At 49.7% G+C, this 25,449-nt stretch overlaps 2 protein-coding genes across 4 annotated transcripts in view; both read left to right on the top strand.

The window, feature by feature from the left end:
- Positions 1–5,708, top strand: part of LOC144949864 (uncharacterized) — an 11,920-nt gene extending 6,212 nt beyond the window's left edge. For both annotated transcript variants that reach the window (XM_078879854.1, XM_078879853.1), the window contains exons 3-4: positions 1,627–1,854; positions 4,955–5,708. In XM_078879854.1, the coding sequence (XP_078735980.1) occupies positions 1,627–1,854; positions 4,955–5,577 (851 nt within the window). In that variant the 3' untranslated portion in view covers positions 5,578–5,708. The remainder of the gene's footprint in view (positions 1–1,626; positions 1,855–4,954) is intronic.
- Positions 5,406–25,449, top strand: LOC144949872 (uncharacterized). 2 transcript variants are annotated; one of them, XM_078879862.1, is made up of 2 exons: positions 5,406–5,483; positions 23,715–25,449. In XM_078879862.1, exon 2 carries the CDS (start codon positions 23,723–23,725, stop codon positions 24,518–24,520), a length of 798 nt encoding a protein of 265 aa, XP_078735988.1. In that variant the 5' UTR covers positions 5,406–5,483; positions 23,715–23,722; the 3' UTR covers positions 24,521–25,449. The 2 variants fall into 2 exon arrangements, with proteins under 2 accessions (XP_078735988.1, XP_078735987.1); XM_078879861.1 differs by lacking the exon at positions 5,406–5,483 and adding an exon at positions 21,322–21,446.

Below are 25,449 nucleotides of genomic sequence, written 5' to 3'. Positions count from 1 at the left end.
TCTGTGTGTCTCTATGGGTCTCTGTGTGTCTCTGTGTATCACTGTGGGTCTCTGTGTGTCTCTATGGGTCTCTGTGTGTCTCTGTGTATCACTGTGGGTCTCTGTGTGTCTCTATGGGTCTCTGTGTGTCTCTGTGTATCACTGTGAGTCTATGTGTGTCTCTATGGGTCTCTGTGTGTGTCTATGGGTCTTTGTGGGTCTCTATGGGTCTCTGTGTGTGTCTATGGGTCTCTGTGTGTCTCTATGGGTCTCTGTGTGTCTCTGTGTATCACTGTGGGTCTCTGTGTATCACTGTGGGTCTCTGTGTGTCTCTATGGGTCTCTGTGTGTCTCTGTGTATCACTGTGAGTCTCTGTGTGTCTCTATGGGTCTCTGTGTGTGTATATGGGTCTCTGTGGGTCTCTGTGTGTGTCTATTGGTCTCTGTGGGTCTCTGTGTGTCTCTGTGTATCACTGTGGGTCTCTGTGTGTCTCTATGGGTCTCTGTGTGTCTCTGTGTGTCTATGGGTCTCTATGGGTCTCTGTGTGTCTATGGGTCTTTGTGGGTCTCTATGGGTCTCTGTGTGTCTATGGGTCTTTGTGGGTCTCTATGGGTCTCTGTGTGTGTCTATGGGTCTCTGTGTATCTCTATGGGTCTCTGTGTATCTCTATGGGTCTCTGTGTATCTCTATGGGTCTCTGTGTATCTCTATGGGTCTCTGTATGTCTCTATCACGCGGACATTCATAGCAGCAGCCGATTCTAAATGTGGAGGGGGGAAACCGGAGGACCAGGAGAAAAATCCACGCCGCCACGGGGAGAGAGAGAAGCAGACTCCAAATATACAGCAGCAGCAGCAGCAGGCGTCGTCAGGGTCGGGATCGAATCCACGACCTCCTGTACACCAGGCGAGGTAGTTAACATCTCCTAGCCACCGTGATGGTGGTCGTGGTGGAACCCACGACCTCCTGTAGACCAGGCGAGGTAGTCAACATCTCCTAGCCACCGTGATGGTGGTGGTGGTGGAACCCACGACCTCCTGTACACCAGGCGAGGTAGTCAACATCTCCTAGCCACCGTGATGATGATGATGGTGGTGGTGGTGGAACCCACGACCTGCTGTACACCAGGCATGGTAGTCAACATCTCCTAGCCACGGTGGTGGAGATGATGGTGGTGGAACCCACGACCTCCTGTACACCAGGCGAGGTAGTCAACATCTAGCCACGGTGGTGGTGATGATGGTGGTGGAACCCACGACCTCCTGTACACCAGGCGAGGTAGTCAACATCTCCTAGCCACGGTGGTGGTGATGATGGTGGTGGAACCCACGACCTCCTGTACACCAGGCGAGGTAGTCAACGTCTCCTAGCCACCGTGATGATGATGATGATGGTGGTACCCACGACCTCCTGTACACCAGGCGAGGTAGTCAACATCTCCTAGCCACCGTGATGATGATGATGATGGTGGTGGAACCCACGACCTCCTGTACACCTGGCGAGGTAGTCAACATCTCCTAGCCACCGTGATGATGATGATGATGGTGGTGGAACCCACGACCTCCTGTACACCAGGCGAGGTAGTCAACATCTCCCCTTAGCCAACGGTGGGAAGCCCCCTCAGCGCTGCCCTTTTGTGAAACCGCAGCTGGAGGAAGCCGCCAGGTGCAGCAGCAGCAGCAGGAGCAGCAGCAGCAGGAGGAGGAGGTGTCGGGGGACGTCCTGGGACTCCGTGACCCCGGCACGCGGAGGAGGAGGATGAGGGGCAGCAGGAGGCCTGCTGGCCGCAAGGTGGTGGAGGTGTGGGCGGAGGAGGTCAGCGAGTTCGTGGAGGTGCAGCTGCTGCAGGAGGAGGAGGAGGGGGAGGCTGGCCAAGGTGAGACGACCCCGAACAGAACGCAGCAGCAGCAGTAGCAGCAGCAGCAGTAGCAGGAGCAGTAGCAGCAGTAGTAGTAACAGTAGTAGTAGCAGCAGTAGCAGCAGTAGTAGCAGCAGCAGTAGTAGCAGCAGTAGTAGCAGCAGTAGTAGCAGCAGTAGTAGTAACAGCAGTAGTAGCAGGAGCAGTAGCAGTAGCAGCAGCAGCAGTAGTAGCAGCAGTAGTAGCAGCAGTAGCAGCAGTAGTAGTAACAGTAGTAGTAGCAGTAGCAGTAGTAGCAGCAGCAGTAGCTAGCAGCAGCAGTAGCAGCAGCAGTAGCAGCAGCAGTAGTAGCAGCAGTAGCAGCAGCAGTAACAGTAGCTAGCAGCAGTAACAGTAGCAACAGTAGTAGCAGCAGCAGCAGTAGCAGCAGCAGCAACAGTAGTAGCAGCAGCAGCAGTAGCAACAGTAGTAGTAGTAGCAGCAGTAGTAGTAGCAGCAGTAGCAGCAGCAGTAGCAGCAGCAGCAGTAGCAACAGTAGTAGCAGCAGCAGCAGTAGCAACAGTAGTAGCAGCAGTAGCAGCAGCAGTAGCAGCTAGCAGTAGTATCAATAGCAACAGTAGTGGCAACAGCAGCAGTAGTAGCAGCAGTAGTAGCAGTAGCAGCAGTAGTAGCAGCAGTAGCTATCAGCAGTGCATGTTGTTCTGTTGACATGACCACCTGCAAGTAGCGTGTGGTGTGTGTGGTGTGTGTGTGTGGTGTGTGTGTGGTGTGTGTGTGGTGTGTGTGGTGTGTGTGTGGTGTGTGTGTGGTGTGTGTGGTTTGTGTGTGTGTGGTGTGTGTGTGGTGTGTGTGTGTGGTGTGTGTGGTGTGTGTGTGGTGTGTGTGTGGTGTGTGTGTGGTGTGTGTGGTGTGTGTGTGGTGTGTGTAGTGTGTGTGGTGTGTGTGTGGTGTGTGTAGTGTGTGTAGTGTGTGTGGTGTGCGTGTGGTGTGTGGTGTGCGTGGTGTGTGTGTAAGGTGTGTGTGTGGCGTGTGGTGGTGTGTGTGGTGTGTGTGGTGTGTGTAGGGTGTGTGTGCTGTGTGTGTGTGGTGTGTGTAGGGTGTGTGTGTGGTGTGTGTGGTGTGTGTGTGGTGTGTGTGTGGTGTGTGTGTGGTGTGTGTGTGGTGTGTGGTGGTGTGTGTTGTGTGTGTGTGGTGTGTGTGGTGTGTGTGTGGTGTGTGTGGTGGTGTGTGTGGTGTGTGTGTGGTGTATGTAGGGTGTGTGTGTGGTGTGTGTGTGGTGTGTGTGTGTGGTGTGTGTATGGTGTGTGTGTGGTGTGTGGTGTGTAGGGAGTGTGTGCGGTGTGTGTGTGGTGTGTGTAGGGTGTGTGGTGTGTGGGGTGTGTGTGGTTGTGTGTAGGGTGTGTGCGAGGTAGTCAACATCTCCTAGCCACCGTGATGATGAGAGAGATAGAGAGACGCAGACTCCCAAATATACAGCAGCAGCAGCAGCAGGCGTCGTCAGGGTCAGGATCGAACCCACGAACCTCCTGCGCACCAGGCGAGGTAGTCAACATCACCTAGCCACCGTGATGATGATGGTGATGATGTTGATGATGATGATGTACACCGGGCGAGGCAATCAACATCTCCCCGTGCCACCGTGATGATAATGGTGATGATGTTGATGATATACACCGGGCGAGGTAGTCAACATCTCCTAGCCACCGTGATGATGATGGTGATGATGTTGATGATGATGATGTACACCGGGCGAGGCAGTCAACATCTCCTAGCCACCGTGATGATAATGGTGATGATGTTGATGATGATGATGTACACCGGGCGAGGTAGTCAACATCTCCTAGCCACCGTGATGATGATGGTGATGATGTTGATGATGATGGTGGTGATGATGATAATGGTGTTGATGATAATGGTGATGATGTTGATGATGATGTACACCGGGCGAGGCAGTCAACATCTCCTAGCCACCGTGATGATAATGGTGATGATGTTGATGATGATGATGTACACCAGGCGAGGTAGTCAACATCTCCTAGCCACCGTGATGATAATGGTGATGATGTTGATGATGTACACCAGGCGAGGTAGTCAACATCTCCTAGCCACCGTGATGATGATGGTGATGATGTTGATGATGATGATGTACACCGGGCGAGGCAGTCAACATCTCCCCGTGCCACCGTGATGATAATGGTGATGATGTTGATGATGATGGTGGTGATGATGATGATGATAATGGTGTTGATGATAATGGTGATGATGTTGATGATGATGTACACCGGGCGAGGCAGTCAACATCTCCTAGCCACCGTGATGATAATGTTGATGATGTTGATGATGATGATGTACACTGGGCGAGGTAGTCAACATCTCCTAGCCACCGTGATGATGATGGTGTTGATGATGATGATGGTGGTGATGATGATGATGATAATGGTGTTGATGATAATGGTGATGATGATGATGTACACTGGGCGAGGTAGTCAACATCTCCCCGTGCCACCGTGATGATGATGGTGATGATGTTGATGATGATGATGGTGGTGATGATGATGATGTACACCGGGCGAGGCAGTCAACATCTCCCCGTGCCACCGTGATGATAATGGTGATGATGTTGATGATGATGGTGGTGATGATGATGATGATAATGGTGTTGATGATAATGGTGATGATGTTGATGATGATGTACACCGGGCGAGGCAGTCAACATCTCCTAGCCACCGTGATGATAATGTTGATGATGTTGATGATGATGATGTACACTGGGCGAGGTAGTCAACATCTCCTAGCCACCGTGATGATGATGGTGTTGATGATGATGATGGTGGTGATGATGATGATGATGATGATAATGGTGTTGATGATAATGGTGATGATGATGATGTACACTGGGCGAGGTAGTCAACATCTCCCCGTGCCACCGTGATGATGATGGTGATGATGTTGATGATGATGATGGTGGTGATGATGATGATGTACACCGGGCGAGGCAGTCAACATCTCCCCGTGCCACCGCGGCAAACGACTCAGGCCGCCCCCCCGTCACCCCTCGAGGCGTCCGCCGTCTTGACCGCCGCTCACATTTCCGTTTGTGGCCCCCGTCCCCCGACAGCGGCGGCCGCAGCGACGGACGCCACCCTCGGAGACCGAGGCCGACGGCGGCGGGCAACGTCGTCTGACTCGCCGGCCCCCGCCTCTTCCTCCTCCGTGCGAGGCCACGCCTGCCCCGAGTGCGGCAAGGCCTTCGCCTACCGCTGCCTCCTGAAGCGCCACTCGCTGACTCACAGCGGCGAGCGGCCGCACACGTGCGCCGTGTGCGGCCGCCGCTTCGCGCAGCGCCACAACCTGGCGATGCACGCCAGCGCCCACACGGGCGACGGACCTCACGAGTGCCCCGAGTGCGGGAGGCGCTTCGCGCAGCGCTGCAACCTGGCGAAGCACGCGCTCACCCACACGGGGGAGCGGCCGCACGCTTGCACCGTGTGCGGCCGCCGCTTCGCCCAGCGCTACCACCTGGAGACGCACCGGCGGGTCCACACGGGGGAGCGGCCGTTCGCCTGCGACGACTGCGGCCGCCGCTTCAGGCAACGGCCCAACCTGAGGATCCACGCGGCGACGCACGCCCCGCGGAAGCCGTTCGCGTGCGTCGACTGCGGGAAGGGGTTCGCGCAGCGCTCGGACCTCGGCCGGCACGCCAGGACGCACGCTGCCGGTGGCGGGAAGGCGCCGGCGTGAGGAGCCCTGCGCGCGCGTGTGAGGCAGAGGTCGCAACCGGGTACCCGATACCCGTACCCTACCCGATACCCGGCTACCCGTACCCGGCCGTGTACGGGTACGGCTACCCGTTTGCGACCCTGGTGCGGCCGGGTACGGGTACGGGGGGTAAGGAATCAAAACCCGTTTGCGACCTCTGGTGTGAGGCTCTCGCGTGTGTCTTACGCGCGCGTGAGACCCGTGCGTGTTGGCCACACGCGTGTAATACGCACGCGTGCAAGGCTTGCACGTGCAAGGCTCATACGCGTGTAAGACATCTTACACGCGTGTGTTAGTCTTATACACGTGTGTGTGAGTCTTACACACGCGTGTGTAAGACTCACACACACGTGTATAAGACTCACGCGGGCGACACAAGCTTCTTTCACGTTTTGTTCACCGGACCTACAGTAACCGTTGGCCCAGCTTGGAAGAGTAGGCCAAGTAGCCTCTTGCGGAGAGGGCTCGATGTACGTAGGTTGAACTTCTTTCGCACCGTACGCTATCCAACCGTGCTAATTGGACGCTTTCGGCAGCAGTGGAGTGAACGTGGCTATTGCAGGGCTGCGCCTTCACCCGTTGATTTCTATCAAACGAAACGTCGTACTACTCAAGTTACACTACACTATACACTACACTATACACTACTATACACTACACTATACACTATACACTACACTATACACTACACTATACACTACTATACACACTACACTATCCACTATACACTACACTATATACTACACTACACACTACACTATACACTACACTATACACTACACTATACACTACACTATACACTACACTAGTGCTGTACGAGTGTAAATGTTGTGGATTCACTCTTCAAACACACCGGTGGGCTTGAATTAGTAACTAATTGGCGTTTTGTCAACGTGACGCGTTTTTTAACTGATTGACCGTGTCGGGTGGTGGAGGTTTGCGACACATTTATAAATAACGCGATCTAAACCCAACAACCTTTATTGTCAATAATACCGGTGGCTAAAGTCTACGTGTTGAACAGGTAGACCAATCAACTTCAAGGACAGTGCACATACATTATCAGGGTTGTGTTTTTTGTTTGCATTATGACTGCAGGTATTGTGGTCTATGCAAACATAATTCCTCGTAAAAAAAGGTGTCAGTTTTGTTGCCAGATAAAAGGGTAAAACAATTATCAGGGAGATTCAAGTCCGCTTTGAAAGACCCCCCCACCCTCATCTCTCCAGTTTGGTCACTCGCCCCTGGTTCTGTGTTTCACTGCTTTTCGTGCATCGCGATCCTGCGATGTAACGCCGCAGTTATACATTTGCATTGCTATTGTAGCAGTAGTGCCAAACTGCTCAAGCGGTGCCACATCTCTACGGCGCCAATCTCTTTATCGTGATGATGGTGGTGGTGATGATGATGACGATGTTGTCAAGCCATGGTCTCCGTTCGAGGTTTTCCTCTTTTCTGCTTTTCATGTATCGTGCATTTGGGTCCAGGATGGAATGCCGTAGTTATACATTTGCATTGTTTTTGTAGCAGTAGTAGTTGTAGTGCCAATCTGCTCAAACAGTGGCCACTGCTTTCTGGCGCCGATCTCTTTATGATGATGATGGTGATGATGATGACGTCAAGCCATGGTCTCCGTTAGAGGTTTTCCTCTCTTTCCGGCGCCTTAAAATGTTTCCGAACAACAGCCAACAATCTTCGTAACGCCATTCCCTGTTTCGATGTAAAGCTTTCGTGACTGCAGGGATTCATCTTCTTGGTTCTTTCGGTAAAGTCATCACGTAGAAGGGAAATAATAAAATAATGAAAATAAAACATAATAAAATAATAAAAATAAAACATAATAAAATAATTCTCACGACGTTTCGGACACAACGCAAGCAGCCGTCATCAGGTGAAGAACAGGTCTGTCGAGAAGACAGCGTCTGAATGAAACACCCCAGGCTGGGAGCGTATATTTAAGCTGGGTTGGAGACTTAAATATACGCTGCCAAGCCTGGGGGTGTTTCATTCAGACGCTGTCTTCCCGACAGACCTGTTCTTCACCTGAGGACGGCTGCTTGCGTTGTGGCCGAAACGTCGTGAGAATTACTTTACTATGTTTTATTTTTATTATTTTATTATTTCCCTTCTACGTGACTTTACCGAAAGAACCAAGAAGACCATTCCCTGTTCATTCATCCTACGACTTACAGCGCCGAGAAATAGTTTGTGAACCCCTTTCGTATTTTCACACATTTAACATTTCTCAAGCCTAAAGTGTTATTAGATCTTAATCTAAGTCCTAATAATAAAGGTAACCCGATTGAACAAATGACGCGAAACGCGTGATCCTCTTTTAAACATTTATATATCCACGAATGATTCTACATTCAATAACCACGTGTGAAACAGCGTGTGAACCTTTTATATTCAGTAACCGCTGACGCTCCCTTGATCGGCAATGAATTCAACGAAGCGTTTCCTGTGACCGATGGTCAGTCGCCCTCGCATCGGATTTGAGGAATGTTTGGCCCATTCCTCCTCACAGAACTCTTTCAGCTCGGTGACATTTGAGGGTTGCCTTGCTTGGACGGCTCCATTCAGGCGCTGCCACAACATTGCGATGGGGTTTAGGTCCGGACCTTGACAATGGTTATGGATTTCGATTTAAAGCTTTCGTGACTGCAGGGATTCATCCTTCAGACGCTGTCTCCCCGACAGATCTGGTCTTCACCTGAGGACGGCTGCTGACAGAACCGGCCCTAGACCTTTGGGGGCCCTAAGCAAAATTTGGTTGGAGGCCCCTTTGATGTATGATTTTTTTTCACCCACTAGCTCGCAGTGACTCTAGGGGGCCCTCTGCTGGCCACGGGGCCCTTTGCAATTGCAAGGGTCGCTTAGTGGCTGGGCCGGCTCTGGCTGCTTGCGTTGTGGCCGAAACGTCGTGAGAATTATTTGATTATGTTTTATTTTTATTATTTTATTATTTCCCTTCTACGTGACTTTACCGAAAGAACCAAGCAGATGAATCCCTGCAGTCACGAAAGAAGCTTTAAATCGAAATTTTATCGTGTTTTATTTTTATTATTTTATTATTTCCCTTCTACGTGACTTTACCGAAAGAACCAAGAAGATGGTTATGGATATGAGGACGATGATGATGATGATGCGCGAGAGGAAACGGAGGTGAAGGTGGCAAGGTCAATGAGTCGAGGGAGGGCGACTTCCGTAACGGGGAGGAGGTAGACGAAGGGTCGGTGGGTGAGAATGGATGGGTCTCTAGGGCGGAGCAGACGATGGTGAGAGTGGCCGATCGTTTGACGTGTAGAGGGAGTCCATTCCAGTGTAGAGGAGGCAAAGAGAGAGAAGTACAAGTTCATGTATTAGGTGTAGCCCTGTGAGCCATTCGGCTCTTGAATCGGGTGCAACCGCAACAAACAAAAAAACAAAAACATGAACAAGAAAACGTCTTAAAGTGAATATGTGACTGAGTGCAAACAGAAAATCCAAGAAAAGACAGCAAAATATTGCAGGAAAAGCACCGTACACCAACGCTGTGTGCAAAAATCCCAGTGGGATGCAAGTCAAACAACAACAACAACCACAAGACAACTTAGACTATGAGACATCTCCTTTACCAGTGGCAAAATATAGTAAGAGGTTTTTACCCTTTCAACTGGTACAAAAACTGACAGCTTTATACAAGGCATCATGTTTGCAATAACCACAACACAAGCAGTCAAAATGCAAACAAAAAGAAACAACTCTGATAATGATTGCATATCATGATTGCATATCATTATTTGTGTCTGTTTTTATCAGTGTCAGTTTTTATCAGTGTCAGTTTTTGTACCAGACCACTTAGATTAAGGCCAGCAGTGTAACTCTGTACTACAACAACACAAACATGGCCAAACCAAAAAACTTTTCGAAAATCACCAAAATAAAGCCATAAAAGTCAAACAACAACAACAACCACAAGACCACTTAGATTAAGGCCATCAGTCTAACTCTGTACTACAACAACACAAACATGGCTAAACCAACACACTTTTTGAAATCACCAAAATAAAGCCACAAAAGTCAAACAACAACAACAACAACCACAAGACCACTTAGATTAAGGCTATCAGTCTAACTCTGTACTACAACAACACAAACATGGCCAAACCAACACACTTTTTGAAATCACCAAAATAAAGCCACAAAAGTCAAGCAACAACAACAACAACCACAAGACAACTTAGATTAAGGCCATCAGTGTAACTCTGTACTACAACAACACAAACATGGCCAAACCAATACACTTTTCGAAAATCACCAAAATAAAGCCACAAAAGTCAAACAACAACACCAACCACAAGACAACTTAGATTAAGGCTATCAGTCTAACTCTGTACTACAACAACACAAACATGGCCAAACCAATACACTTTTCGAAAATCACCAAAATAAAGCCACAAAAGTCAAACAACAACACCAACCACAAGACAACTTAGATTAAGGCTATCAGTCTAACTCTGTACTACAACAACACAAACATGGCCAAACCAATACACTTTTCGAAAATCACAAAAATAAAGCCACAAAAGTCAAACAACAACACCAACCACAAGACAACTTAGATTAAGGCCATCAGTCTAACTCTGTACTACAACAACACAAACATGGCTAAACCAACACACTTTCTGAAATCACCAAAATAAAGCCACAAAAGTCAAACAACAACCACAAGACAACTTAGATTAAGGCCATCAGTCTAACTCTGTACTACAACAAACAAACATGGCTAAACCAATACACTTTTTGAAATCACCAAAATAAAGCCACAAAAGTCAAACAACAACAACAACCACAAGACAACTTAGATTAAGGCCATCAGCCTAACTCTGTACTACAACAACACAAACATGGCTAAACCAATACACTTTTTGAAATCACCAAAATAAAGCCACAAAAGTCAAACAACAACAACAACCACAAGACCACTTAGATTAAGGCTATCAGTCTAACTCTGTACTACAACAACACAAACATGGCCAAACCAACACACTTTTCGAAAATCACCAAAATAAAGCCATAAAAGCAATGAAACAGTGATTAAGCACAGGGAAGCGGGGGGGGGGGTAACAGAGAGAGGCATCTGGAATGGTGAACGCAGAGGGCGAGGAAGGAACGTGGAGTGAGATGAGAGAAGCAGTCGAAACGTCGTGAGAATTTTATTGTTAAATTTTTATTATTTTATTATTTCCCTTCTACGTGACTTTACCGAAAGAACGAAGAATAAAAAATAACACATCACGATGTTTCAATCGCAACAGTGGCTGGTGCAAAAGTTCCACGGCTGGATTATTTTTCCCCGCATGAGGACGACCGCTTGTGTTGCGATCAAAACGTCGTGATGCGTTACTTTTTGTTTTATTTGAATTTTCTACCCACGTGACTTTACCGAAATAACTAACCTGTGTGTGAGTGTGACGCAGTCAAATTTACGACCACGACGACAAAAAAAATCCGAGGGAGAAATGTGCGGCGCTTGCTGATCTCAGTTCCAGGAAGCGGACCGTGAGCCCGCCACAAACGGCGAGATGGTGGTGGTGGTGGTGGAACCCACGACCTCCTGTACACCAGGCGAGGTTGTCAACATCTCCTAGCCACCGTGATGATGGTGGTGGTGGTGGAAGCCACGACCTCCTGTAGACCAGGCGAGGTAGTCAGCATCTCCTAGCCACCGTGATGATGATGATGATGGTGGTGGTGGAACCCACGACCTCCTGTAGACCAGGCGAGGTAGTCAATATCTCCTAGCCACCGTGATGATGATGGTGATGGTGGTGGAACGCACGACCTACTGCACACCAGGCGAGGTAGTCAACATCTCCTAGCCACCGTGATGATGATGGTGGTGGTGGTGGAACCCACGACCTCCTGTAGACCAGGCGAGGTAGTCAACATCTCCTAGCCACCGTGATGATGATGGTGATGGTGGTGGAACGCACGACCTACTGCACACCAGGCGAGGTAGTCAATATCTCCTAGCCACCGTGATGATGATGGTGATGGTGGTGGAACGCACGACCTACTGCACACCAGGCGAGGTAGTCAACATCTCCTAGCCACCGTGATGATGATGGTGGTGGTGGTGGAACCCACGACCTCCTGCACACCAGGCGAGGTAGTCAACATCTTCTAGCCACCGTGGTGATGATGGTGGAACCCACGACCTCCTGTATACCAGGCGAGGTAGTCAACATCTCCTAGCCACCGTGATGATGATGGTGGTGGTGGTGGAACCCACGACCTCCTGTACACCAGGCGAGGTAGTCAACATCTCCTAGCCACCGTGATGATGATGGTGGTGGTGGTGGAACCCACGACCTCCTGTAGACCAGGCGAGGTAGTCAGCATCTCCTAGCCACCGTGATGATGATGATGATGGTGGTGGTGGAACCCACGACCTCCTGTACACCAGGCGAGGTAGTCAACATCTCCTAGCCACCGTGATGATGATGATGGTGGTGGAACCCACGACCTCCTGTACACCAGGCGAGGTAGTCAACATCTCCTAGCCACCGTGATGATGATGGTGGTGGTGGTGGAACCCACGACCTCCTGTAGACCAGGCGAGGTAGTCAGCATCTCCTAGCTACCGTGATGATGATGATGATGATGGTGGTGGAACCCACGACCTCCTGTAGACCAGGCGAGGTAGTCAACATCTCCTAGCCACCGTGATGATGATGGTGGTGGTGGAACCCACGACCTCCTGTATACCAGGCGAGGTAGTCAACATCTCCTAGCCACCGTGATGATGGTGGTGGTGGTGGTGGAACCCACGACCTCCTGGACACCAGGCGAGGTAGTTAACATCTCCTAGCCACCGTGATGATGATGGTGGAACCCACGACCTACTGTACACCAGGCGAGGTAGTCAATATCTCCTAGCCACCGTGATGATGGTGGTGGAACCCACGACCTCCTGCACACCAGGCGAGGTAGTCAACATCTTCTAGCCACCGTGGTGATGATGGTGGAACCCACGACCTCCTGTATACCAGGCGAGGTAGTCAACATCTCCTAGCCACCGTGATGATGATGGTGGTGGTGGTGGAACCCACGACCTCCTGTACACCAGGCGAGGTAGTCAACATCTCCTAGCCACCGTGATGATGATGGTGGTGGTGGTGGAACCCACGACCTCCTGTAGACCAGGCGAGGTAGTCAGCATCTCCTAGCCACCGTGATGATGATGATGATGGTGGTGGTGGAACCCACGACCTCCTGTACACCAGGCGAGGTAGTCAACATCTCCTAGCCACCGTGATGATGATGATGGTGGTGGAACCCACGACCTCCTGTACACCAGGCGAGGTAGTCAACATCTCCTAGCCACCGTGATGATGATGGTGGTGGTGGTGGAACCCACGACCTCCTGTAGACCAGGCGAGGTAGTCAGCATCTCCTAGCTACCGTGATGATGATGATGATGGTGGTGGAACCCACGACCTCCTGTAGACCAGGCGAGGTAGTCAACATCTCCTAGCCACCGTGATGATGATGGTGGTGGTGGAACCCACGACCTCCTGTATACCAGGCGAGGTAGTCAACATCTCCTAGCCACCGTGATGATGGTGGTGGTGGTGGTGGAACCCACGACCTCCTGGACACCAGGCGAGGTAGTTAACATCTCCTAGCCACCGTGATGATGATGGTGGAACCCACGACCTACTGTACACCAGGCGAGGTAGTCAATATCTCCTAGCCACCGTGATGATGATGGTGATGGTGGTGGAACGCACGACCTACTGCACACCAGGCGAGGTAGTCAACATCTAGCCACCGTGATGATGATGGTGATGGTGGTGGAACGCACGACCTACTGCATACCAGGCGAGGTAGTCAACATCTCCTAGCCCACCCTGTGACGTCGCCACGAGGCTCCACCAATCAAAGGCCGGGCAGCATTCGCCCACGTGACGAGGCAGCCGAGGCGATGGAGATCGCTCCCCACGATAGCTTCGCAGCTGCGTCAGCTACATGAAGGTTACGGTTAGGGTCTATATATAGTGTGTGTGTATATATGCAGTATATATGTACATACTGTGTATATACGCAGTATATATACACTGTGTAAAGATGCAGCATATATACACTGTGTATATATGTAGTAATTCTAATACTTTTTTCAAAAAATAAATGATGTTTTGAATTTTTTTAAATTATAATTCGTTTATTTCTCAATAAACTTTCGTTAGTTTTTTTAGAAAAAAACTAATGCCAATTTATTTATTTTCTAGAAAAAAATTAATGATGATTTTTTTTTTTTTGAAAAAAATCTACTAATTTGTTTTGAGAAATAATTAGTTTTTCCTATAGAAAATGCGTTTTAGTTTCTATAGAAAAAAAACAATTACTTTTCATGAGTTTTAGTCCCGTAGAAAATTCGTTAAATAATTCTACAACGCGTTCGTTATTTCGTGGGCTCGAGACAACTTCACGGTTCCAACCGCAAGGTGCTGACCACAACCACCACCACCATCATCACCCCACACGCTACATCATCACCACCACCATCACCACCACCATCACCACCATCACCACCATCACCACCATCATCACCACCATCATCACCACCACCATCACCACCATCACCAACATCACCACCACCATCATCACCCCACACGCTACATCATCACCACCACCATCACCACCATCACCACCACCATCATCATCACCATCACCAACATCACCACCACCATCATCACCCCACACGCTACATCATCACCACCATCACCAACATCACCACCACCATCATCACCACCATCACCATCATCACCCCACACGCTACATCATCACCACCATCACCACCATCACCACCATCACCATCATCACCACCATCATCACCATCATCACCCCACACGCTACATCATCACCACCATCACCACCACCATCACCACCATCACCATCATCATCACCATCATCACCACCATCATCACCACCATCACCACCATCATCACCACCATCACCACCATCACCATCATCACCACCATCATCACCACCACCACCATCACCACCATCATCATCACCACCACCACCACCCCCACCACCATCACCACCACCATCACCACCACCACCCCCACCACCATCACCACCATCACCACCACCACCATCACCACCATCACCACCATCATCACCACCACCACCATCACCACCACCATCACCACCATCACCACCACCATCACCACCATCATCACCACCACCACCACCTTCACCATCACCACCATCACCACCATCATCACCACCACCACCACCATCACCACCACCATCACCACCATCACCACCACCATCACCACCATCACCACCACCATCACCACCACCCCCACCACCACCATCACCACCACCCCCACCACCACCATCACCACCACCACCACCATCACCACCACCACCACCATCACCACCACCATCACCACCACCATCACCACCACCACCACCACCACCACCATCACCACCACCATCACCACCACCACCATCACCACCACCATCACCACCACCATCACCACCATCACCACCACCATCACCACCACCCCCACCACCACCATCACCACCACCCCCACCACCACCATCACCACCACCACCCCCACCACCATCACCACCATCACCACCACCACCATCACCACCATCACCACCATCATCACCACCACCACCATCACCACCACCATCACCACCATCACCACCACCATCACCACCATCATCACCACCACCACCACCTTCACCATCACCACCATCACCACCATCATCACCACCACAACCACCATCACCACCATCACCACCACCATCACCACCATCACCACCACCATCACCACCACCCCCACCACCACCATCACCACCACCCCCACCACCACCATCACCACCACCACCATCACCACCACCACCATCACCACCACCATCACCACCACCATCACCACCACCACCACCACCATCACCACCATCACCACCACCCCCACCACCACCATCACCACCACCACCCCCACCACCATCACCATCACCACCACCACCACCCCCACCACCACCACCCCCACCACCATCACCACCACCACCACCCCCACCACCATCACCACCACCATCACCACCATCATCACCACCACCATCACCACCATCAGCAGCCTGCAAGGCGACAGAGGAGAGGTGAGTCTGCGAGCCGCTCTTCTCCTTTCTCATCATCTTCTTCAGCTTCAGCTTCTTTCTTAATTTTAGAACTTTCGTGACTGCAGGAATTATTATTTGGTTATTTCGGTTAAGTCACGTCTAAAGATAAAATAATAAATTAAATAATAGAATACGACGTTCCGATTGCAACACAAGCAATCATCATCAGGTATAATGAAATAGCGACATAAAATCTAACCAGAAAACTATAGACAGACATATTAGCAGACAGATATCACCAAGATACATAGCGAGAGCAACACAGGTAACAGAGAGGGGTGATCGTCTCTGTGGGGTGGCCTTAAATAGACAGAGGGGGGGCGGAGGCAGAGAGGGAGGGGGGTTAGAGAAAAAATTAGCATATCAATTGGTGCTGCAAGAACGATGACACGGCAAGCAAGCCTGAAAATCAGGAGAAAGACACACTAAAATTAAATAACCTAGTAAAATATCGAAATGTAATGTAATACAACACAGAGGGTCGGTCAACACACAATTAACGCATAGCCTGGTTGATTACGTATTTCAAAGATTGCTAAGTTCTTCTCGTGCACGGGCTGATGCGAGGCAGCAACGACTGCGATGTCACATCCCAAGTGGTCAAGATAACTGCGTTAGCCATGGAGTCAACACATTTTTTATTGACTTTTTATTGATGTTTTACAATAATGTCTAATAGTGTATTGTATTGCATTGCTCCGTTTTTTTTCTTTTTGACCTTTTTCTTGTTTCATTGTATGTAATGGCAGAGATTAGGGATTAATAAAGTACAACCATAACCGCATCATATAAACAAATCTGTTTTATAGCAATACATTAGGGGGGGGACATTTTATGCATATTTGAATATTGGGGGTGTGTGTGTGTGTGTCCCAATATATATTATAATTACGGCCTTGATATTAGTATATGGCCAATGTTAGTATATGGCCCATGTTAGTATATGGTCAATGTTAGAATATGGGCAAAGTTAGTATATGGTAAATGTTAGTATATGGCCATGTTAGGAGATGTTCAATGTTAGTCTATGGGCAGTGTTGTTAGTCTATGGGCAGTGTTGTTAGTCTATGGGCAGTGTTGTTAGTCAATTGTCAATGTTGTTAGTCTATGGGCAGTGTTGTTTGCACGTACCCCCCAATTATCTGATCGAAATCCCTAATTTCGTCCGGATCATTGGGGTTTATTAGTATCTAGCAGGTCTTAAAATATTTCAAAACTACTCTTAAGAATCTAATAGCAGTGCATACAGACTGCGGTGGTACCTGCTATGATTACAGCAGTGCATACTGTGGTGGTACCTGCTATGATTACAGCAGTGCATACCGACTGTGGTGGTACCTGCTATGATTACAGCAGTGCATACTAACTGCGGTGGTACCTGCTATAATTACAGCAGTGCATACCGACTGTGGTGGTACCTGCTATGATTACAGCAGTGCATACTAACTGCGGTGGTACCTGCTATGATTACAGCAGTGCATACCGACTGTGGTGGTACCTGCTATGATTACAGCAGTGCATACTAACTGCGGTGGTACCTGCTATGATGACAGCAGTGCATACTAACTGCGGTGGTACCTGCTATGATTACAGCAGTGCATACTAACTGCGGTGGTACCTGCTATGATTACAGCAGTGCATACTAACTGCGGTGGTACCTGCTATGATTACAGCAGTGCATACTAACTGCGGTGGTACCTGCTATGATTACAGCAGTGCATACCGACTGTGGTGGTACTTGCTATCACTACAGTAGTACATGCTGACTGTATAGCAGTATTTATCGACTCTATAGCACAAAGTACTCACCTGACAGAGTGGCGTGGTGAGGCCTAGTCCCGTGCAGAGCCTCCGGCCTCGCCTAGATTGTCCAGCCGGCCGAGGTGGCACCTTGGCAGGCTGAGGCTGGGCTGCTGACCCCCCCCCCCCCCCCCCCCCCAGTCACGATGTCCCCGGCCGCACTGCAGTAATATCTACGGCCTATAGTGATAGCATCTAGCGACTGTATAGCATCTTCTTGGTTCTTTCGGTAAAGTCACGTAGAATGGAAGTAATAAAATAATAAAAATAAAACATTAAATAATTCTCACGACGTTTCGGCTACAACGCAAGCAGCCGTCTTCAGGTGAAGAATGAGACACTGCCAAGCTTGGAGCTTATATATAAGCTGGGTTGGATGTTGAAGAAGAGCGCTCTTCTTCAACATCCAACCCAGCTTATTTAATTATGTTTTATTTTTATTATTTTATTACTTCCATTCTACGTGACTTTACCGAAAGAACCAAGAAGATGAATCCCTGCTGCAGTCACGAAAGCTTTAAATCGAAACGTGACTGTATAGTAGTAATAACTGCACGCATTGGGGTGGGGGGGACATGAGACAGTGAAGAATGTACGTGAGCGTTTAGAGTATTTTAATGGGATTTTTAACGCGAAAGAAAATGTCCACCTCACTCCCACCGAAGGCGTGCGACTTGGATGGGGCCATCGCCCCCCACCGACGGCGCGTGAGTTGCTATGGCCGTGCACGCGTCATAAATAAATAAGAAGAAAGCGCACAGAAATCGCACAAAATCGCTAAGTAAACTAATTTAAAGTTGACGGATGTGAAAAAGGAACAGCGCTTGCTCACCACGGGGCTTACGGCGCAATTTTCTACGTTGACCCCACCGTTGGAGAGCCAAGCGCGCGACCACACACAAACCCACACACAAACCCCGCCACAAACCCCGCCACAAACCTAAACACAACTTTTGAGTTTTATATATAATATAATATTGATAAATCAGCATTTTGCGACCCCCACTGCCACTGTGTAGCATATTATTATGTGCCAGGGACTCTAAGAGATGATAGGACAATAGTCTGAGTCCATAATTGGCAATAAGTAACGGCAAAGCGGTTATAAGCGACTCACAGAATTGTTGCGTATACAGGACGCGACTTCCCTGAAGGCATTCACCTTCAGCGAGCACGATGCCGATCACACAACGCGGTTCGAATTCGACCCTCGATCGACGGCCGCGCCATCGAACGCACACGCGCGTCGAATCAAAAGCAAGGGACAAGTCCTTAAATTTCGATTTAAAGCTTTCGTGACTGCAGGGATTCATCTTCTTGGTTCTTTCGGTAAAGTCACGTAGAATGGAAATAATAAAATAATAAAAATAAAACATTATAAAATAATAAAAATGAAACATTAAATAATTCTCACGACGTTTCGGCTACAACGCAAGCAGCCGTCTTCAGGTGAAGAATGAGACACTGCCAAGCTTGGAGCTTATATATAAGCTGGGTTGGATGTTGAAGAAGAGCGCTCTTCTTCAACATCCAACCCAGCTTATTTAATTATGTTTTATTTTTATTATTTTATTACTTCCATTCTACGTGACTTTACCGAAAGAACCAAGAAGATGAATCCCTGCTGCAGTCACGAAAGCTTTAAATCGAAACGTGACTGTATAGTAGTAATAACTGCACGCATTGGGGTGGGGGGGACATGAGACAGTGAAGAATGTACGTGAGCGTTTAGAGTATTTTAATGGGATTTTTAACGCGAAAGAAAATGTCCACCTCACTCCCACCGAAGGCGTGCGACTTGGATGGGGCCATCGCCCCCCACCGACGGCGCGTGAGTTGCTATGGCCGTGCACGCGTCATAAATAAATAAGAAGAAAGCGCACAGAAATCGCACAAAATCGCTAAGTAAACTAATTTAAAGTTGACGGATGTGAAAAAGGAACAGCGCTTGCTCACCACGGGGCTTACGGCGCAATTTTCTACGTTGACCCCACCGTTGGAGAGCCAAGCGCGCGACCACACACAAACCCACACACAAACCCCGCCACAAACCCCGCCACAAACCTAAACACAACTTTTGAGTTTTATATATAATATAATATTGATAAATCAGCATTTTGCGACCCCCACTGCCACTGTGTAGCATATTATTATGTGCCAGGGACTCTAAGAGATGATAGGACAATAGTCTGAGTCCATAATTGGCAATAAGTAACGGCAAAGCGGTTATAAGCGACTCACAGAATTGTTGCGTATACAGGACGCGACTTCCCTGAAGGCATTCACCTTCAGCGAGCGCGATGCCGATCACACAACGCGGTTCGAATTCGACCCTCGATCGACGGCCGCGCCATCGAACGCACACGCGCGTCGAATCAAAAGCAAGGGACAAGTCCTTAAATTTCGATTTAAAGCTTTCGTGACTGCAGCAGGGATTCATCTTCTTGGTTCTTTCGGTAAAGTCGCGTAGAAGGGAAATAATAAAATAATAAAAATAAAACATAATAAAATAATTCTCACGACGTTTCGGCCACAACGCAAGCAGCCGTCCTCAGGTGAAGAACAGGTCTGTCGAGAAGACAGAATCTGAATGACACACCCCAGGCTTGGAGCGTCTATTTAAGCTGGGATGGAGGGGGAAGAGCGCCTTGACCAAATAATTTGCATATCAACATGAATTTAGCATATTTATGGGAAATGCAGATATGCGATTAGTACTACTTGCTGGAGGGGTTGCCGCCCCCCCCCCCACCACCTGAAAATCTTGGCTCTGCCATTGGTCCCCATTCCCTACTCGGGCTACAGAGTTACGCAAAAGGCCACCGTCGATGACACTGGGTGCCGACGCTCTTTCCCAGCTTGCGCTCGCTCACTCGCTGGACCCTGATCGAACCCTCGTTGCGGTCCAAGCGGTGATCTTTTGTCAGGTGGTCGTGGAAGAGGGAGTGAGGAGGTGGTGGGAGGACGAGGTGGTGGGAGGTGGAGAGAGGGAGGACGTGGAGAGAAGGAGGAGGAGAGAGGGAGGAGGGAGGGAGGAGGTGGAGAGAGGAGGTGGAGAGAGCCTCCACCTCCAGTCTCTCCACCTCCACCCACTTTTCATATATATAAATGAAATGTTGCATCAAAGCTACTAACTTGCACGCTCACCCTTGGTGGTTTATTTATATAGATTCAACCTACACTAATGTCACTAAACGTTTCTTTTTGTGCAAGAGTAAACTGCATTAACTGTAAAGACCGTACGCAAGCCTTATCGATTGCATTGTATAACTGGGGTATCTGCTAATGTACGGGACGAGTGCTTCCTCGTGGAGGCAGGTGCGTATCGTTTAGAGCTGTAGGTATATAGTGAGCAGAGTTGTTACCTGGTTTTAAGAAAAAGGCTATAACACTAAGCCGTGATTTCTAAATATTGCTTATAGTTGGAATTGAGAGTCTTATGTAAAGAGCTATATCCAATGTGTTTTGGGTTGGAAATTCACTTGGATGATCGATAATAAAGAATGTAACTGCTTAAAAAAAGGAGGGGAAGTGAGGGAGGAGGTGGAGAGAGAGAGGAGGGGGGGGAGGGAGGAGGGGGGAAGGAGGTGGGAGGTTGGAAGAGGAAGCAGGGGGAGGAGGTGGAGAGAGGAGGTGGAGGAAGGAGGAGGGGGGAGGAGGGGGGAGGAGGGAGGAGGGGGGAGGAGGAGGGGGAGGAGTGGTTCCGACTCCTTGCGTTGTGAAGAAGGGCCAGTGCCCATAACGTCGGCATATATCTTTGCACGCACATTGGCCGTAGAGTTAAACGACTTTGGTCTCCACGCTGCATCAACGGAGGAGCAACAGCAGCAAAATTACACGAATTATCTCTCTGCTAAAGCCCTGTGGTGAGTCTACGTTGCAGTGTTGAGTCTATGGACAGTGTTGAGTCTGTGGTGCAGTGTTGAGTCTATGGTGCAGTGTTGAGTCTATGGGCAGTGTTGAGTCTATGGTGCAGTGCTGAGTCTATGGTGCAGTGTTGAGTCTATGGTGCAGTGTTGAGTCTATGGTGCAGTGTTGAGTCTATGGTGCAGTGCTGAGTCTATGGTGCAGTGTTGAGTCTATGGTGCAGTGTTGAGTCAATGGTGCAGTGCTGAGTCTATGGTGCAGTGTTGAGTCTATGGCAGTGTTGAGTCTATGGTGCAGTGTTGAGTCTATGGCAGTGTTGAGTCTATGAGCAGTTACGCCTTTTGGCGTCATCTGGTCGAACACCATATGAGACTAGGCTCTAAAGAAAGCTGTCTCTGGTGTGGACCAATCAGTTTCAAGGACAATGCAAACATTATCAGAGTATTGTTTTTTGTTTGCATTTAACTGTAAGTGTTGTGGTTAATGTAAACATGATTCCTTGCAAAAGGTGTCAGTTTAGTTGCCAGAAAAAAGGGGAAAACCCCTATTAATCTATGGGCAGTGTTGAGTCTATGGTCAGTGTTGAGTCTATGGTGCAGTGTTGAGTCTATGGTCAGTGTTGAGTCTATGGTGCAGTGTTGAGTCTATGGTGCAGTGTTGAGTCTATGGTCAGTGTTGAGTCTATGGTCAGTGTTGAGTCTATGGTCAGTGTTGAATCTATGGTCAGTGTTGAGTCTATGGGGCAGTGTTGAGTCTATGGTCAGTGTTGAGTCTATGGTGCAGTGTTGAGTCTATGGTGCAGTGTTGAGTCTATGGTCAGTGTTGAATCTATGGTCAGTGTTGAGTCTATGGGGCAGTGTTGAGTCTATGGTCAGTGTTGAGTCTATGGTGCAGTGTTGAGTCTATGGTGCAGTGTTGAGTCTATGGTCAGTGTTGAGTCTATGGTCAGTGTTGAGTCTATGGTCAGTGTTGAATCTATGGTCAGTGTTGAGTCTATGGTGCAGTGTTGAGTCTATGGTCAGTGTTGAGTCTATGGTCAGTGTTGAGTCTATGGTGCAGTGTTGAGTCTATGGTGCAGTGTTGAGTCTATGGGCAGTGTTGAGTCTATGGTCAGTGTTGAGTCTATGGTCAGTGTTGAGTCTATGGTGCAGTGCTGAGTCTATGGTCAGTGTTGAGTCTATGGTCAGTGTTGAGTCTATGGTCAGTGTTGAGTCTATGGTCAGTGTTGAGTCTATGGTGCAGTGTTGAGTCTATGGTCAGTGTTGAGTCTATGGTCAGTGTTGAGTCTATGGGCAGTGCTGAGTCTATGGTCAGTGTTGAGTCTATGGTCAGTGTTGAGTCTATGGTCAGTGTTGAGTCTATGGTCAGTGTTGAGTCTATGGTGCAGTGTTGAGTCTATGGTCAGTGTTGAGTCTATGGTCAGTGTTGAGTCTATGGGCAGTGTTGAATCTATGGGCAGTGTTGAGTCTATGGTCAGTGTTGAGTCTATGGTGCAGTGCTGAGTCTATGGTGCAGTGTTGAGTCTATGGTGCAGTGTTGAGTCTAGGCGCAGTATTGAGTCTATGGGCAGTGTTGAGTCTATGGCAGTGTTGAGTCTGGTGCAGTGTTGAATCCATGGTGCAGTGTTGAGTCTATGGTATAGTTTTGAGTCTATGGTGCAGTGTTGAGTCTATGGGTAGTGTTGAAGCGCCTTTTGGCGTCATCTGGTCCAACCCATGTGAGACTAGGCTCTAAGGAAAGCTGTCTCGGGTGTGGACCAATCAACTTCAAGGACAGTGCACATACATTATCAGAGTTATGTCTTTGTTTGTATTATGACTGCAGGTATTGCGGTCTATGCAAACATGACTCCTTGTAAAAAGGTGTCAGTTTTGTTGCCAGATAGAAGGGTAAAAAAACAATTATCTATGGGCAATGTTGAGTCTATGGGCAGTGTTGAGTCTTTGGTGCAGTTTTGAGTCTATGGTGCAGTGTTGAGTTTATGGGGCAGTGTTGAGTCTGTGGACAGTGTTGAGTCTATGGGCAGGGAGCGATGCCTTCATCCAGCAGTCGATTTATCATGGCTGTTGCTGACGGTGAATGACGCACCTATCCACCTCGTTTCTAACCCACACAGTCGCCCAACGTACGGGGAGACTGTGATCCTCCAGCCGAATGTAACCAAAAGGGTCACCAAATTGCCCAAACGACGCGGCTCTCGGCGAGAAAACGGCAGCCAATTTGTTTCTCTCCACCCGTCCCCGCCCCACCCCCACCTCCCCACCCAGATAACAAAATGGCCGCCGGACCCAAGCACGCGGCCACTCCGACGACGGCGACAGCCGCGCCCCACTGGACCCTCCACGTGGGTGGCACGGAGACGATGAACCTGATGCTTGGCGCGCTGGACGGGAGGTTCGCGGAGAGCCGGGACGAGCTGGGCTCCAAGGTCGAGGGCTTGGCGAGGGCCGGCAGGTTGCTCCGCGCAATCGGGCCGATCGGCACCGCGACCGTTGAAGTCCCGACCTCGACCGCGAGTTCAATCGCCACATCGACCTCCGTCGCCTCCGAGGCCGTCGTAAAGGTGCTCCGTGTACTCGGCAAGGCCCTGGACCTCTCGGCGGATGTGGAGAGCCGGGCAGAAGAGGCCGTGGCGTTGCGGAAGGTGGCCGCGGTGGTGGCGGCCCTCGCAGAGTGTCTGGGGGAATCCGAGCGGGGGGGCGACGAGAGGAAGAGGGGCGGCGAGGCGCTGGACCTGGCGATGGCCATCAAGGTTCTGAGCGCGCTCCAGAACACGCTGCCGGACCTCCGAGGGGCGGCAGCGGTCGAAGCTGAAGGGCCGGACGAAGGTCCCTTTGGGCCGTCGCCGAAGTGGCGCGTCATCGTGGATAACGTTCTGTCCGTGCTGCAATCGGGACTGGACCTGGCGGCCGAGTTGATGGATAGGTTCGGGTGGATCGAGGCGAGCAAGTGGCTGCGAGTCGTCGTCAAGGCGATCACCTTCACGAGAGCAGTCATCAAACTCATTGAAAAGCCCGGCGGCCCGGGGATGATGGCGGGGGCAGCTTTTGGGTCCAAAGTGGGGCTTAGTTAAGCAGCTCGCAGCCTCGTGTCAGGCGTTGGCACGGCCCCACCGCAATCTAGCTCACAGCAGAGGTCGCAAACGGGTTTTGATTCCTTACCCGTACCCGGCCGTACCAGGGTCGCAAACGGGTACCCGTACCAGTACCCTACCCGATACCCGGCTACCCGTACCCGGCTGGGTACGGGTAGGGTACGGGTATCGGGTACCTGATTGCGACCTCTGGGATGAAGCCATGCTGGAGGCGCGGGTGGGTTGATTCTAGGAACTTGAATCGTGAGAAGAGACAAGACGTTGGGAAATGAGTGACAAACGGTGACTCACCAGTGACTCACGGCCTACCCGTACCCGGCCGCACCAGGGTCGCAAACGGGTACCCGTACCCGGCTGGGTACGGGTAGCCGGGTATCGGGTAGGGTACGGGTATCGGGTACCCGGTTGTGACCTCTGGTTCACGGCAGGGGGCCCGGCAACCTGCGGCTCCGTAAATCCACGGGTTGCGTGCCGGTGGCTCTCTTCGAGGGGCACCGCTCCTACGTGACCGTCGTTTATCAAGGACCGTCTGCCGCCTCGTATTCCACAGCAGCGCACGGTGGAGGCTCTTAAAATGCGGGGTGCTTAAAAAAAAATGTTAGCGCTTATTTGGGACCATGGTTTTTAATGGAAAAAGAATGGAGAATAATACAGCGTGACATGATAACAAATGTAATGTTGATAGCTTCAAAGAGTCAGAGTCTATCCCACTTCTTTGGGTCTTTCGGTAAAGTCACGTAGATAGGTTCAAAGAAAATGACAAAAAAAAAATTCGTTATTTTCTTTGAATCTTTCTACGTTACTTTACCGAAGGACCCAACGAATGTGAGTTCCCGCAGTCACAAAAGCTTTAAGTCAAGATCTATCCCACTTGTTCGCCATCATTGTCAACACACGCCTGGAATCTT

This window comes from Lampetra fluviatilis, chromosome 55 (genome assembly GCF_964198595.1).
Source record: "Lampetra fluviatilis chromosome 55, kcLamFluv1.1, whole genome shotgun sequence".
Lineage (NCBI taxonomy): Eukaryota > Metazoa > Chordata > Hyperoartia > Petromyzontiformes > Petromyzontidae > Lampetra > Lampetra fluviatilis.
This window is presented reverse-complemented; position numbering and strand designations above follow the sequence as displayed.

Excerpts from the sequence above, each read along its gene's own strand:
- LOC144949872 (XM_078879862.1), top strand. The coding sequence starts at position 23,723 with ATGGCCGCCGGACCCAAGCACGCGGCCACTCCGACGACGGCGACAGCC.